Source organism: Strigops habroptila, chromosome 5 (genome assembly GCF_004027225.2).
Source record: "Strigops habroptila isolate Jane chromosome 5, bStrHab1.2.pri, whole genome shotgun sequence".
Taxonomy (NCBI): Eukaryota; Metazoa; Chordata; class Aves; order Psittaciformes; family Psittacidae; genus Strigops; species Strigops habroptila.
The window spans coordinates 68,567,670-68,582,782 of record NC_044281.2 but is presented as its reverse complement, the minus strand read 5'-3'; the positions used below and the strand labels follow the sequence as shown (position 1 = coordinate 68,582,782).

The 15,113-nt window shown below is 49.6% G+C and overlaps 1 protein-coding gene across 2 annotated transcripts; it reads left to right on the top strand.

The window, feature by feature from the left end:
- Positions 1–506: 506 nt before the first annotated feature.
- Positions 507–14,919, top strand: ACTR1A (actin related protein 1A). 2 transcript variants are annotated; one of them, XR_003991704.1, is made up of 12 exons: positions 507–643; positions 6,107–6,171; positions 7,044–7,119; positions 7,875–8,000; positions 8,775–8,899; positions 9,220–9,436; positions 10,062–10,154; positions 10,882–11,056; positions 11,906–11,967; positions 12,296–12,336; positions 12,715–14,426; positions 14,565–14,917. XR_003991704.1 is itself a non-coding variant. In XM_030488571.1 (11 exons), exons 1-11 carry the CDS (start codon positions 596–598, stop codon positions 12,815–12,817), a joined length of 1,131 nt encoding a protein of 376 aa, XP_030344431.1. In that variant the 5' UTR covers positions 507–595; the 3' UTR covers positions 12,818–14,919. The 2 variants fall into 2 exon arrangements, 1 of the variants encoding a protein (XP_030344431.1); XM_030488571.1 differs by having other exon boundaries at positions 12,715–14,919.
- Positions 14,920–15,113: the final 194 nt, after the last annotated feature.

The following is a 15,113-nucleotide window of genomic DNA, read 5'->3' as shown; positions in this document are numbered from 1 at the left end:
AACCAACAGGGAACGCATTGTTTGATACCACAATGCCTCTTGTGCGCGGTGTTGTGCCGTTGCTCCGTTTCTGGTTGTCATTCCTCAAAAAGTTCAGAGAAACCAGGAGATGCTCAGAGGGAACAGATGTATCATGACCAGCAGCTTCTAGAGATGTCCCCATGAAATGGTGGGACAGCGAAATGCTTCCATTAGCGATAGGTTCCCTCTACAGAAGGTGAAGGGATCAGTTTCTCTTAATTCCTATTAGAAAAATGAGGGGAAGCCTGAACCCATCGAGCTGGAAATCACGCAGCTGGAATGCGGCGGGATTTGGTGGAGGTGCACGGCTCCCCCTGCACACAGGCCCTCACGCCCACAACCCCATTCCCAGGCCGTGGATGCTTTCCCATCGTCTCCCCGCCGTCCCGCACTACACCTCCCGGCATTCCCGCGCCTTCCCGTCGGGCGCCGCTCGGGCCCGGGACTACACTTCCCAGCGGCCCCGCCGCCGCAGGAATACATCGTCCAGGCAGCCCCGCGCCGCCGTTCCGCGCCTGCGCCGCCGAGGGCTGGGCTGTTGCTCCCTGACGGGTGGCTGCGGCGGGTCCTCGCCATGGAATCCTACGACGTGATAGCGAACCAGCCCGTCGTGATAGACAACGTGAGTGCGGGCGGCCGCGGGCGCCGGGAGCGGGGAGGGCGGGAAGGACCCGCGGGGCGCAATCCCTTTGTCATCGGGGACGGCCGCGCCCCGCCCGCCGCCACCGCTACTACCGCCCCCCCCTCCCGGCGGCCTGGCCGCCGCCTCAGGCCCTCGCACAGCGCCGTGCGCCGCGTCCTCGCAGGCCGCCGCCGGGGCGGGGCGCCGCGGCTGTGCGCGCCGCGATTGGCTGAGGTGCGTGCCTGTCACCCGCAGCGGGGCCGCTGCCCCTCGCCGGTGCGGAGCGGCCCCCGCCGCCGCCGCCGAGGTGTGTGTGGTGGCGGGGCGCCGCGACCCCATTGGCTGCGGCGGCTGTCAGTCAGCGGTGGGGGGGCAGCCCCGCGTTACCTGCCCGGCACCTGCGCTCATTGGCAGCCCGAGCTGCCCGTCAGGCGCGGCTGCGCCCCGGCCGTGCCGCCCCGCCTTGTGCCGGGGGACAATGGGGGGCCCGGCCGTGGCCGCGCTGCCCGCTCCTCACTGAGGGAGCGGGCTGGAGGCGATGCCCTGCAGCCAGCGCCCCCGTCGCGGCTCAGTGACCCCAGTACTAGCCGCGTCCCCCACAGGGGTGGACACGGCAGGGGAGCGCTGGCACCCATGGCGTGGATCCCGCGCCGAATCCCGCCGGAGCAGAGCTCCTGGAGGAGCTGCTCCCAGCATGGGTTGCATCAGCTGTAAGCTGACAGTGGGGTGTGGCGTTGCAGATGGCTGCTTCCAGCTGATAATGCTTCTCATGAGCTCAAAGCAGATCTTCAACCTGTGTGGGTAATGGCTCGGCTGGAGAGGAACAAGAGTTGTTGCGTGCCCTGCTGGGGTGCTTCTGAGGCCAGCTCTGAGTAGCCACATCCATGCTGGGCTCTCAAGAGAAAGGACCATCCAGGAAGGGCATTTACTGAAGCCTCCCTCCATATAGTGAGTCACAAATTCATGCTCCTCCCTCCTGATTCTGCTGCCAGTGATTCAGATTTTGTTGTCTGCAACGGTCAGTGCTGTGCTCCCTTCTTTCTCCGTAATCTTAATTTCTGCTGAATCTTTTTGCCATAGGATGTGGACTTGCTAGCCTAGCACTTCTCAACCTCCTGCCTGTTTTCCCCATAGGCTGAATGATTGTAGGGCTTCTCGGATCAAGCCAGTTATTTTTCTGACCCCTTCTTTATTACTGATCCCAGTTTTCTCTCTACATCTTTGAATTCTCTGACACGGTTTTGGTTTTGTTTTTTCCCCTGGAACCACAGTAGAGAGATTTAGTTAGACATTGAAAGAAAATATGTAATGGAAAAGGAGATTAAGCAGTAGAATTGACCACATGGAGAAAAACATGTTATCATCTTTATTGGAGACATTAAAGAATAAGTTGATTGTTCTTAGAGATGACTGGAGTAGCGCTGACCCTGCTGCGATGTTGAGTGATTAGCTAACCATTAAAGTTATTTCCAGGCACCCTGGTACTGTGAGGATAAGTTTGTTGTGCTCTAGTCATACAATAGCAGCCTATATCCAATTTCAGCGTGTCCTTCTTTTATTTAGCACAGCGATTGCACCCCTGCTTTGGTCCTGAAGAAGGGCTCTTGTGCCAGCAACTGACTCTGTTTCTTCTCTCATTTTATCAGTTTGTCTCATAAAAGCAAATTCTTCATGCTTGTCTGATACATGAGTTTCCCCCTTCTCCTCCCTGTACAAGAAGCAGAATGAAGCAGTTGTTGTGACATCTGCCTTGAGCGCTGGCAGGCTGTCAGCGAGCAGCCTTGTGGTGACGCTGCATTTTTGGTACTCTCCTGAGTTCAGGCAGGATGGGAAGTGCAGAGAGCTGCACAGAGCAGGTACCGCTGTTCCTGCGGCTGCCTCCTTACTGCTTTTCCTCAGAGAGCTGCAGGCACCTTTGCAGGGGTGAATGTTTTCCTATCTCATGTATGGGAGGGTGGGAAGGGGGAAGTGAGGTACTGAGCTGGTGGATGAGCCAGAACCCCACAGTCTGAGCCCTGCTCTAGTATCTCAGTGTGTTCCAAAGGGATGTTGAAGTAGAAAGCTAAAAACTTAACAAGAAGGGTTTTTCCTCTTACCAAACAGTATGCTCAGCTGCATGTTTTCAGCAGGGAGAGTTCTGTAGTATACAGTGAGAGGCTAGAGCTGTACCTCGGCACAACCTTAATACTCTTCGTTGTCTAATAAATAATTTTTAAGAGTTGTGTTCTCATCTTGCACTGTATCAAGCACTCTCTGAAATAAATGGTCTGGGAGCCCTGATGAACATAATGCACATGTAAAGAGGCAGCATGCTTCAGCTGTGGCCTGAGCAAATCCAAATTCCTTGACCTCCATGGAATTGTCTCTGTTTACATAAAAGAGGATAAAATATGGCTTTGTAGTCTGCATGGTGGCATTTTAAACAGCTGAGCTGTCAGTAAGGGCCGTTGTGTCTTTGGGTTGTTCTTGATCTTATAAAATGTGTATCTAATAAAATAGTTTTATAACAATATGAAACATACACTCTCCATAACAAGTGCTACAAAGCAGATTGACTCTTGGTGGTTTCTGTTTATATTTGAGTCCTAAACGCACCAAGATGAATGAGTCAATAAGTGATGAGCCACAGAGCTAGCGGAAGAGACATGTGCAGTTACTTCAAGGTACTCAGGAGACTTTTTCATGAGATTATCTTCCTTGACCTTTACATTTGACATGTAGTTTTTCTTTCTTCTTTTATTGTTTCGTTCATATTAAAACAAAACAAACAGAATGGGATGAAAGCCCAGCCAGGATAGTTACTGATGGAAGGATGTTAGTTTTTAAGTTTCTTAAAAGGTTTTAATAAATCAGAGCTTGTAGCAGAAGGGAGGATGCATGGGCTTGGGGTTTTTTTGCTGATCTGAAACAAAGAATTAAACCCCCAGGTTTTTACTTTAAACCTTCTGAATCAGACAGGGTTACTTAGAAATTTAAACCTTTTCCTTTCATTGTACAGGAGGCTCGGAGTGGTCTATAGTAAACAGATTTACTCAGTGCACACATAGCTTCAAAGCAGCAAAATGTTTTCAAGAAAAATCAAATGGGTCAGAAAGTGCTGTCAGGTCTTTGTCGTGCGGAGATAGCAAACAGCTGTGCTTGGTGAGTTCCCAGGCACAGCTCTGTTGAAGTCCCATCCTACAGCACATTCAAAACAGTCGTTCTTCCTTGACTCCAGCTAGGGGTTCTGAACTACCCACGTATTTGGTTAACTTTGAACCTCGATATGTAAACCTTAGAATGCAGAACTTGCTGGGAATCTCACCAGGACACAGTGGGTGATTTTCAGCCTGGCATAAGGAAGTTTCGATCTCTGTGTTGAAACAGGAGCATCACTGTTCTCCTGAAACCGCTTCCCAGCAGCAGACTGTGCTAGCAGCAGGAGCAGGCATTATCTTGAATAAAACGGTCAATAAGCACAATATTCTGATGTGGTTATGGTACTGCTTTTGATTCAACTTTTTTGCTACAAGACTCGACAAAGGATGGTATTATTTCCCAGGTATAGAGTTGTTTATAAGGGAAACAAAAATAGTGGGTTTGTTTTATGCTTTGCTTTGCTTTGAAGTGAGTAGCCAGAAGAGAGTCTGTCTAGAGGGAAATCTTTTTAACACTTCACAGGCCGCTTTGTCACACTGGTACCTGTTAGTGCAGACCTTGGAATGAAACTGGAGTGAGTCCCTCTTGCCCAGAGGGAATAGTCTTGCCCAGATGCCAGCTTGGGTGTGCTCCTTGGGCCTGCCTGGCTGTAGGCATTGGTCAGGAGACAAGGATTCAAGCAATCTACCTTTATATGTTTTATAACTACCTAGGTTTGGTTTGCAGGGTGTTCCTGATCTCACCTCTTACAGATGCATCCTGGCAAATCTGATACTGGCAGTTTTAAGGCAGGAGTGCCCCTTCCCTGGTGGCAGAACACAAAGCCTGGCATCTTGGTTGAAATTGCTGATAAAATAGCATGGGAATAAGGCACTGGGGTCTGAACTGTAGAGGCTGGGGCTGCCCTGCATTCCTGTCTGCTGAGCCTGCTCTGGCTGGTAACCTCTGGCAGCCTGAGCAACTCATTTGGCCTCAGCCTCCAAGGGCAAGCTGTGATGCTGACCTATGCAGAGGTGGTGGGAAGAGGAAAGTGGTGGAGAATTGCATTGTTACTCGTTTTAAAATGTTCTGGGGCAGCCAAAATGTCATTTTGGCCTCAAAACCACAGCGGTTCTGCTGTAGAGCCCTTGAGACTGCACAGTCACTTCACAGGTCACGGGTTTCAGTGCATACTCACATGCTTTGCTCCCAGTATGGGATAAAGTGGAAGTACTCCTCTTTCTGCAGAGCTTGCTCCCATAGTAGTCTGGGATTACCAGTATGGTTTATCCAAGGAGATGCTATGAAAATCCGCTCCTTGGCAAACTTGGGTGTTCCTGCAAGCTGCTCATTGTTTCAAGATGTCATTCCTTCTGCAGGGAGAGGAAATGGAGGAGGGGAAGGAGTCAGCACAGATCCAAGTTGATGATGGACTTCCCGGGATGCTTCCGGATGATACTGATGGGATGGGAGCTGTGGGGCCAGATGCCCGACACTGACTCCCTGCCAGGGCCTCCCCGTGGCTCGTTATACCCGTTCTCTCTCAGTGTTACAGAAGGCTTTCTGGATCTGTGCCGTTCTGACTGCCATATTCCATCTCTTCTTCCTTGTCCCTTCTAAATAAGCCTATCCTGTCAGCCGCTCTTCCTGCCTCCAGCCTTTCCTCTTGCAGCCTGACTGGCACCTTTGTTCTTCCCAGATCCCAGTTTGGGTTTGTTTTTAGTGTCTTTTCTGACTACATTTCTGTGACCTGCCTCCTTGCTGTTAGCTAGTTTATCACCACCTGATCTTCTTCTCCCTTGTCTCCAACCTGTTTCACACAGTCCTTTCCTACCCCTCCTCTGACTTTATCCACCCTCCCTCCATCCTTTCTTATCTGCTTCTTCCGAGAGGCCTACAACCTTCATCCTGCCCCTTTTAGCAGGGTGCGGTTGCTATTGCTTAGCTTTCTGGAGTGCTCTCCTCCACCCGGAGCATATGTAAGATCAATAGAAAACTGCAGAGCTTGGATTTAGCCTCCTGCCTCCCTAGCAATAGCACTAGGTAGAAAACCACTTTGTACAGAGCAGTGTTTCGGTGTGCATGTGGAGCAGGACCAGGATGCTCCCCTGTGTTTGCCCGTGTGTGATGTGTCACTGCCAGGGAAGGTGCCACTTACTCCCCTCTTGTGGCCCTGCTGCCACCTTCCCATGCCCAGCCCTGCCTGGAGGATCGGTCCATGGGGAGCTTTATTCCTAGTGAAAAGGGGAAGATCTGACGGTGCTGATGTACTTTGCTGCTCCTTTAGAACTTGTGAAGATGGCTGACTGAATGATAAACTCGTGTATTTGTCTGTTGCTCCCACAGGGTTCGGGTGTGATTAAAGCAGGTTTTGCAGGCGACCAAATACCGAAATACTGCTTTCCAAACTAGTAAGTATTCTGCTGGTCTCGTTAATTTCTTGTACCTTGTACCAATTCTTTGATACGTAGAGGGGAAGAAGGGTCCAGTTTTGTCACTGGAGAAATGAATTATTGTATTTCTGCCTACTACACAGAAGCATCAGGGAGAGATCATCTCTGCTACTAAGCACTTTGAGATTTTTCCAGGGGGGAACACACCATAAAAGATGACTTACCACTTTGTCAGGCTCAACACCCGAGCAGAGCTGTAGGATCTTTTTTAGACCTGAGACGTGAGGAAAAGAACTGTCAAAAAGATAAAGTTGGGACGAGAGGTGTGAAGACCTCTATATATCTTTGGTGTGTGGTCTGATGTCTTGATTCCTGCCACACTTTCTTGGAAGTAATTCCGAGAGTTTCACTAGGACTGCCGGATCAGGAACACTGAATAGTCACTGGCTTTTATTTCAATGGGGTGGGTTTTTAATGAGTATATTTGTGTTCTGTACAATGAGGTGGGGTATGGGGCTATGAATGTCTGGTCTGAGGAGCCTCCCTGGGGTCGGGCAGCACCATGTGGATCTGTCAGTTCAGACCATTGCTCAGTGTAGCCATGCTCGCCCCAGGCACTGCTGAATAAAGAAGTCCTGGATCACGGGGAAGGTGTGGGCAGACTCAGCAATGTGTCCTGCCAATTCAGAACTGTCTACAGTCTGTTCCCTTCCCTTATGATTCTGAGATTAGCACCGAGCAAACCTGGGTCTGTCTGCAGCCTGCAGTGCCCCCACACCCGCCCATTGCTTTAAAAGTACTGGTTAGGACAGAGGAACACAAAGTAGTTAATCCCTGGGTGCATCTGAGCTCGCTCTCTAGAAGCATTTATACTCTTGCCTCTGTTCTAGTGTGGGCAGACCAAAGCACGTTCGTGTTATGGCTGGTGCTTTAGAAGGGGACATTTTCATTGGTCCAAAAGCAGAGGTAAGAAACTTATACACTGCATTTCTCCATACATCCCAGTGTGCTGCTGTAAGGAGGGGCTGTAGCAGTTGTGCTTGAAAGGGCTGTGGTTCCTTGGTATCCGTGTATAGATCTGAAGAACAAAATAGATTGTCACTTTTAAGCGTGTCCAAGGTGGAGTGGGAAGCTCCATGAAATTCTTGTGCCAACCTGCTGGCCACAGACCTTTCTCCCAAGTCCTTCTATATCTCTTCTTTTTTCCTAGGCTACTTCTAGGTCTGTATAGTTACATCCCCATCTTTTTGATGGGGAACTTTAGCAATGGACCCTACTTGGTTTTTTATTTCCCTGACGTGGGCAAGAAGCTTGCTTTCTGTAGTCCTGCTTTGTCAGCATCTAGTCATGGTCTCATGTTTCTTGTGAGCCCTCCAAACTGCATTCCCCAATACCACCCTGTTAGGTTTTATATCATAACTGAGCTCGTAGAACAAAAATACCATTTGATAGGTGTCTGTATGTTAGCTTGAAAAGTGTTAGAATGGAATGTGCTCTGCAAATGCCAGACTTTCCTACTTGGTATAAAAAGGCCTTGTTTAATCTTGAGAATACTTCTTTGGGAGAGATGTTTGTGATCAATGTTTGGGTTTTGCTCTATATGCTAGAGATAAGTTGTCTTTTAGTGGAATAAAAAGTGAGTCTGACATTAAATCATAGTCACAGTGATCAGGAACGTGCATACCTGTGAGACTCAAACACCCACTCTTGTGTTTGCTCAGGAGCACAGAGGTCTCCTCTCGATCCGATACCCTATGGAGCATGGCATAGTGAAGGACTGGAACGACATGGAGCGCATTTGGCAGTATGTGTATTCAAAAGACCAGCTTCAGACATTCTCAGAGGAGGTAAGATACCTCAGTGTGAATGGCACAGGTGTCATTCAGTGTGTGTGTGACACCAGGACTTGTGGAACTCCAGGAAAGATACGGGACTTTACTCTTCTTTCTAAATGTGTCTGTTAAGCTGCACTCTTTCACCTCTTAGGAGATCCTGCACAAGAAGCATCCAAGCAGAATTCCTTCCCAGATCTAATGTTCTGGCATGATGGAAAATCTGACTTTCAGCATTTGTTATTCACACTTTCTCTTATGACTCTGCTCTAGGCCAAGTGCTTCTAACTTTTCCTGTTCTGCCTGCGCATCAGGCATATCCACTCAGCTGTGACATGAGTTGAAGTGGGGAAGGAGAAAACCACAATCCTGTGGTCTGGAAAGAGCTGACCAAAAAATTATTAAATGACTGAGAGTGATAGGTTGTATAAGTGGAGCAGGAATATTCCTGCCTGCTCGTGGTAAGACCATATGCCTTCGTCCTTAGAAGAGTGTGTGTATTTTGGCTAACTGGGCTGACTTCTGGCACTGAGAGTCATCTTGTTCATCCTTCATGGGGCAGGGTTGCTCACAGAGTAGATTTCTTAACACTTCTTCATATCTAGACCAGAACCCTGCTGGTCTTCCAGCTTAATAGAGATTATTCACAGACTAATACAGCTCACTAGCTGAAATTATTCCTGTCTACCTGTCCTCTTGCACAAGTGAACAAATAAGCAGAAATGTTCAGGAACACACGTCTAGCTGCCTCCTGGTTACTGCAGCACAGCTCCTTCTTTTCTTTACCAGCATCCTGTGCTGCTGACAGAAGCACCCCTAAACCCACGCAAGAACAGAGAGCGTGCTGCTGAGGTGTTTTTTGAGACCTTCAATGTGCCAGCACTATTCATCTCCATGCAAGCTGTGCTTAGCCTGTAAGTGTCTCTTGTCTTTGATCTGTGCTTGTGAAATGTTGCCATGAAATCCACTTTTCACAAACCAAAAAACCCCACCTGTGGAAGACCACACTGATGTCTGACTTATCCCCTTGTCAAGCAAGAGCTGAATCTCAGCTTTAGTTTCTGTAATAAAGAGTTTACAGGAATTTGCTGAACTATGATGAGAACTGTTTTTTGGGGGGGGTTAGCCCCTGATCATGTGAAATCTCTGCTCGCTAAGTTGAACCTGGATGTGCTGCATGCTTGGGGTCACTTTGAGTTGCTTGTTCTAACTTGTTTGTTTGTCCCTTTGCTAGCTACGCCACTGGGAGGACTACAGGAGTGGTGCTGGACTCGGGGGATGGCGTTACCCATGCGGTTCCCATCTATGAAGGCTTTGCCATGCCTCACTCCATCATGCGGATTGACATCGCTGGGCGCGATGTCTCCCGCTTCCTGCGGCTCTACCTGCGGAAGGAGGGCTATGACTTCCACACAACCTCTGAGTTTGAGATTGTTAAGACCATCAAGGAGGTGATGCACTGCCTATCTCTGGCTTTATCCAAGAAGGGACTTGTGCCTAAGGGCAGTCATGACTTGGGGAAATCTATTGGAAGTGCTGGCCTACCTAGCTCCACACCTCATTCCGTTATCTGTCAGAGTGTCCTGGGTTCAGCTCAAACCACGACACAGAGGGAGACCCTGCTTGAACAAGGGGTGGTGGAGAAGATGACCTCCAGAGGTCCCTTGCACCCTCAGCCATGCTGTATCCTGGGAGGCTTATAGCCAAGGTCGCATCTAATCACTGTTGAGGGGCTGTTGACATGGAGATTGAGGCAGGCTGGTGGTTCAGAATCTGTTTTGCATTACTCTGTGCTGCAGTTTCTCAGGGTCTGATGATACTTTTCATTAGCATTTGTTTACCCTTCAGGGCAAGGGTCTGTAAAACACATGGTAGGTAGGGATTACAAGTGGGATATTGCAAGGTATTTTACCTGATGTGAGCCCAAAAGGTCTTTCTCTAGCCCAAAATAACTATTGACATTGGTCTCCCCAAAGGGATATACAGATTTTGATTGTTAGTGAGAAAAGTGTTTTATCAGAGGCATTTGGGCTTACCCTTCTCATCTCCTTCCCCGTGACTCTGTTTCCTCTCCAGCGTGCCTGCTACCTGTCAATAAACCCCCAGAAGGATGAGACTCTGGAGACTGAGAAGGCTCAGTACTACCTGCCAGATGGAAGCACTATTGAGGTTTGTAAGGATTACCCTCAGAGGCTTCCTAATGTGAAGCACAGGATTTCCAGAACAGCCTTCTGCCTAGTGATGGGAAACTTAATGCAGTGTTAGGTGGGAGGGGATAATTTTAAAGGACCGGAATTCAACCCAGGCTGTTGACTGGCCACTAGGGGAAGAAAACATGGTTAGAAACTTCACAAGTTCTATTGGAAGTCCTGGGTAAGGATGCAGTGTGGCCATGGGGACTCTGAGCTGTCTGAGGGCAGGCTCTGGTCTAGCAAATCTTTATGCAGATTGGGTATGGAGTGAGAGTAGTTACCAGCTCACTGAATTCAGCAGTGGTTTTGTATGTGGCTTTCATGCTGCCTAGAGGAGAACAATTGCTTTGAAGAGTGAGTTAGAAATACTCCTTAAAAGACTAAGTGCACTATAGAATGGTTGAAGGAGAGGAAATACAGGTCCTACCTCCAGCACCACGGGTGGATCTGCTCCCTTTTCTGCCAGTGACCTGATCTATGGGGCTGAGCAAGTTTCTTCATCTCTTTCATCTGCAAAATGGAAATGGTGCCCTTCCTCGAAGTAGACCAAACTGGTGTTCGCTTGGGAACTAGTGATGCAGCATTAATGCCCAGGATACTTCATTGCTCTCAAGTTTCACCTAAGAAAGGCAGGGCCAAATTGTAGATGGTGCACAGAGCTCACTGCTCTCTCTTCCCCTCTGTGTCAACTTCTGTGCTTGCAGATCGGCGCTGCCCGTTTTCGGGCCCCGGAGCTCCTGTTCCGGCCAGACCTGATAGGGGAGGAATGTGAAGGACTCCATGAGGTGCTTGTTTTTGCCATCCAGAAATCAGACATGGACCTGAGGCGAACGCTGTTCTCCAACATCGTGCTGTCTGGAGGCTCCACGCTCTTCAAAGGTTCCTGTCTCTCCTCTTTCAGTGGGCTGTGACGTAACTGATCTCTTGCTTCCTTCTCATGTGAAACCGCAGAGATAACCTAGATCACCCAGCTTGCCCTGTGGGGTGAGAGCTGTGAGAACTCTCCTCTCTTAAGGGGGGTTACTGTCTAATTTCCTGAGCCCTAATCATACCCTTCTGGGTATGCAGGACACCACTGCTCTTGTATGTCACCTCCTGGCCTTGCAGGGTTTTTACTGTTTTCCTCCTATCACTCTACGTGAGTCAGGACTGAGTAGGTGTGTTCTTTCCTGCTGCTATAGTTTAGGATATTTGAGACCAGGTGTCTAAAAGGCTCTTGAATGTCCTGAGGGTCCCTTAGGTGCTAGAGTTCAACAGTCCTGGTGCTGCATCCATGGGTGTCAGCTACATGTGTGCAGAAAGCTTTCTACCCTTCCCCTTGGCACTTAGGTAGTCCCCATTGGCTTAAAGATGTCCCCTCCCAGAACCTGTCAGCCTGTTACTTGCAGATGGACATCTCCAGATAGCTCGTGGTCTTCCCATTGAAGCCCTGTTGCCCTGCACACGTGGGCTGAACGCAGGAGGAATGCACAGAAAACAAGGAGGTCCTGGCTAAAAATCCTGTTTGCTTGTCACAAGTTGCTGCTGAGGCCACTGTGTGGTGTTTGAAATGGGCCTGAGTGAGACAAAATCCTGTTATCTCACTGGCTGTGTTCTGTGCCTTTGGTCTCTCTGTGAGATCTGGAGTGGAATATTCGAGTAGGACTGCATAGGACGTGTCCACATTGTTAGCAGACGGAACTTGGGATTTGGCCGAGGGGCTCACGTCATACATTTTGTCTTGCACAGGCTTTGGTGACAGGCTCTTGAGTGAAGTGAAGAAACTAGCTCCGAAGGACGTCAAAATAAGGGTAGGAGCAATCTCTTTGTGTGTACACTTACTGCGTGCAGTGTTCTGCCACCTTTAAAGACCCATGCTGAGAGTGCAGCTGCCATTTGCTTCAAACCAGAAACGACTTTCCTGAGACAGCCCAGCAGGATTTGCTGTTGTGATGAAAACCTGTTTGGTTTCATCACTGAGAAGGTGGCTCCTCTGACAGCATGACCCCTGTCTGGGATCCTGGATCATGGTGGCTGTTTTGGGGGAGTGCTGTTGGGTGCCATTGGTGGGAGAGATCATACCCGTGTTTGTCAGCTTGGAGCTTGGGAAGGTACTGACCGATTCTCTCTTTCTCTCAGATATCAGCTCCTCAGGAGAGATTGTATTCCACGTGGATTGGGTACGTACCGCACGGTGACATGCCGGGGTGTGGGATGGGGTGTGGGGAGGCGCAACATGACTCACTCACACTGTTGTCCCTTTGACTCACTCACACTGTTGTCCCTTCTGTGTCGGGAGGGTTTGTCATTCAGCTGAGCGATGGTCAGCAACCAGCAGGTTGTTCGGGAGGGGCAGCTGGTGCCAGGCTCTAGTGCTGGCACATCTGAGGCTAACAGGAGAGGAAGTGACTGTCCAGAGAGCTTTAGGTGTAGATAACCGGAAGCCTCAGCGGCTTTCTGATGTGGGGAAGCATCGTGCAATAGAAACAGCTCATCTCTGCAGAGATACGATGAGGGTGCCCCAGCGTTGTCCTTTAACCTGTGCTGTCTCTCCCCAGTGGCTCTATCCTGGCCTCACTGGACACCTTTAAGAAAATGTGGGTTTCAAAAAAGGAATATGAAGAAGACGGAGCTCGTGCCATCCACCGAAAAACCTTCTAGCCCTGGGACCTGTCCTCAGTCTCCTCCGAAGACTCACTTCAGTTCTAAACTCGCTTTTCTGAGTCCGAGTGTCTGAGAGCTGCCTGTGTGTGTGTGTGTGCGCCAGCATGCCCCGATGTCACTGAGCAAAGACAACAGCAGCAGGAGGGTTGTATTAGTACTACTAACTTCTTATTTTTTTATTTTTTGTTGGGTTTTGTTGTTTTGGTTTTGGGGTTTTTTTTTTTATTATTGGAAAGGGGAAAAACACCAAGCCACATTTCTCCAGAATGGCCCATTCCTTTTTCACTTCAGTCCCTTAATTTCGGTATCGCAATCACATTTGTCACTGTAAAACAAACCAAGAAGCAAGCGAAAACAAAGGGAACAGCTTATAGAAACTGCCTGGCAAGCCAGAAGGGAGCCAACCACTGCTTTAGTCAGCCCGACTGCAATGCCTGGATTGTCTGGAAACACAGCCAAGGCCCCATAGCTACTTCCTTCTTCAGCAGCAGCTTCACCATCAGTAGGTTTTCGAAGTTGGTTTTAATATATATATTTCTTTTTTTTTATTAAGAGAAAGCACATTCTTGACAATTAAGCCCATTTGCCCCCACTGTTTTGGGTGTGTGAGTGCGTGTATGCCTGTGTAACTTCTTAGCCTGATGTGTGGGTCTGCACTGCAGCTGGAGAAGTTGGTGATAGGACTTAGTTTGTATTGCATGGAGTAGAACAAAGCAAACCTAATCAGCTGTCATTGTACTAGACGGTTATTCTCTCGTACCTTGTTTTAAATACCTTTACTTCTCTGGAAGCAAGTGCCCCAGAATGGGGGTGAAGGCACTTGTGTGTTCCCCCTCAACCTGCCAAGATTCACAGTGCTGAGTTCTCGTGTTCTTTGTAAGAGTCAAGGCTGTTTCCCTCCTTCCTGCCACGTCAGGGCAAAGGGAGCATGTATTCACAGCCAGGCATAACTCTTCTGTACTTCCTCCATTCTGGGGCAAAAACAATGATTGGAAAGGTGCATTGTAATGTAAAAATTGTTTTATTTATTGAAATGTCTGAGGCTATCTCAAATAACTGACCACAGCACCTGGGAATTACGCTTTGGGTCTTCTTTGAACACCTGATGCCAGCTGTCCCTTGCTCGATGTTAACGCTGTGTACAGCACCTGCGCTTAGCGGAGCAGCCAGCCCCGCGATGCCACCCGGTAACCGCTGTTCTCTATGAGTGCGCTGAAGGAGAGGACAATAAACCCTACCAGGACGTTGGTGTGAGCAGCAGGTTTGTGAGCAGGATGCTGGCGTGCTGGCTGTGTGCCTTTGCTCAGCTGGTGGCTGCTTTGCTTCTCCTGGTCTACAGCCGAGGGCAGGGCTACGGACCCGCTTGCGTTGGGGTGCGCCACTGCTTCCCCTTCAGGTTTGTCTTCTGCATTATTTGGTGCTCTTTTCTTTCTGTTGTTACTTTTCTGCAGTACGTGGCAGTAGCGGTGGAGCTGGAGTTGCTCGGTGGCAGTTCCTCCCTGTTCCCCTCCATCCTGTTCATTGCCATGCATCACCCTGGGGTCACTCGCTCTCGAGCGCAGAGCTGGGGTAGGAGCTGGAGAGCTGCTGCCTTGCCACAGCCCAGGTGAATGCGAGCAGCAGCACATTCCCCTGGGGGAACCACGGTCCCGGGGCCCACCACTGGGCTCCAGAAGCTGTAGGCAGGCAGCAGTGGTGGTCTCCTCCCAGCTGAGGCCAAGCTGCTTCTTCACTTACCCCTCAGAGCAGACTGTTTTAAGCAAGAACCCGTCAGGTAGAAAAGAACCATCAATGCTCAGCCTTCTGCTGGAACATCAGTTCCTCTCACTGGTTTGCTGCAGCATGTGGAGGAGAAGCAGCACCCCTCTCGGTTCAGTCAGCATGTCCCAGGCAGTGCCAGTGACCTCCTGCTCCCTGCCCCGCTGCTGGCCTTGCAGAAGCAGCAGTGCTCCACTTTGTAACCTGCAGTGACCGGACAGAAAGGTGCCGTCTCTGATACAGCGTTCGTTTGATCTGCCTGACTGTTCCCTCGCACACTGTCCAAACCATGTTGCCTGGTGGTGCCCAGCATACTTAAATAAAGTCATTCATATACAACCCTCAAGCCTCCTGGCCTCATCTTCCCACAGTTGCAGTTTTAAGGAGGTAACTTGTGCTCTTCTCTCAATTGCAGATTTGCTGCTGGCTGATCTCTTGTTTGGGATTGCATTCCTGGCCTGGCTTTTGGTCTGAGGGGAGGAGGTTCCTGGGCTGCAGCTGTGGTGTGCACTGGTGGTGTCCAAAGCTGCTCTAT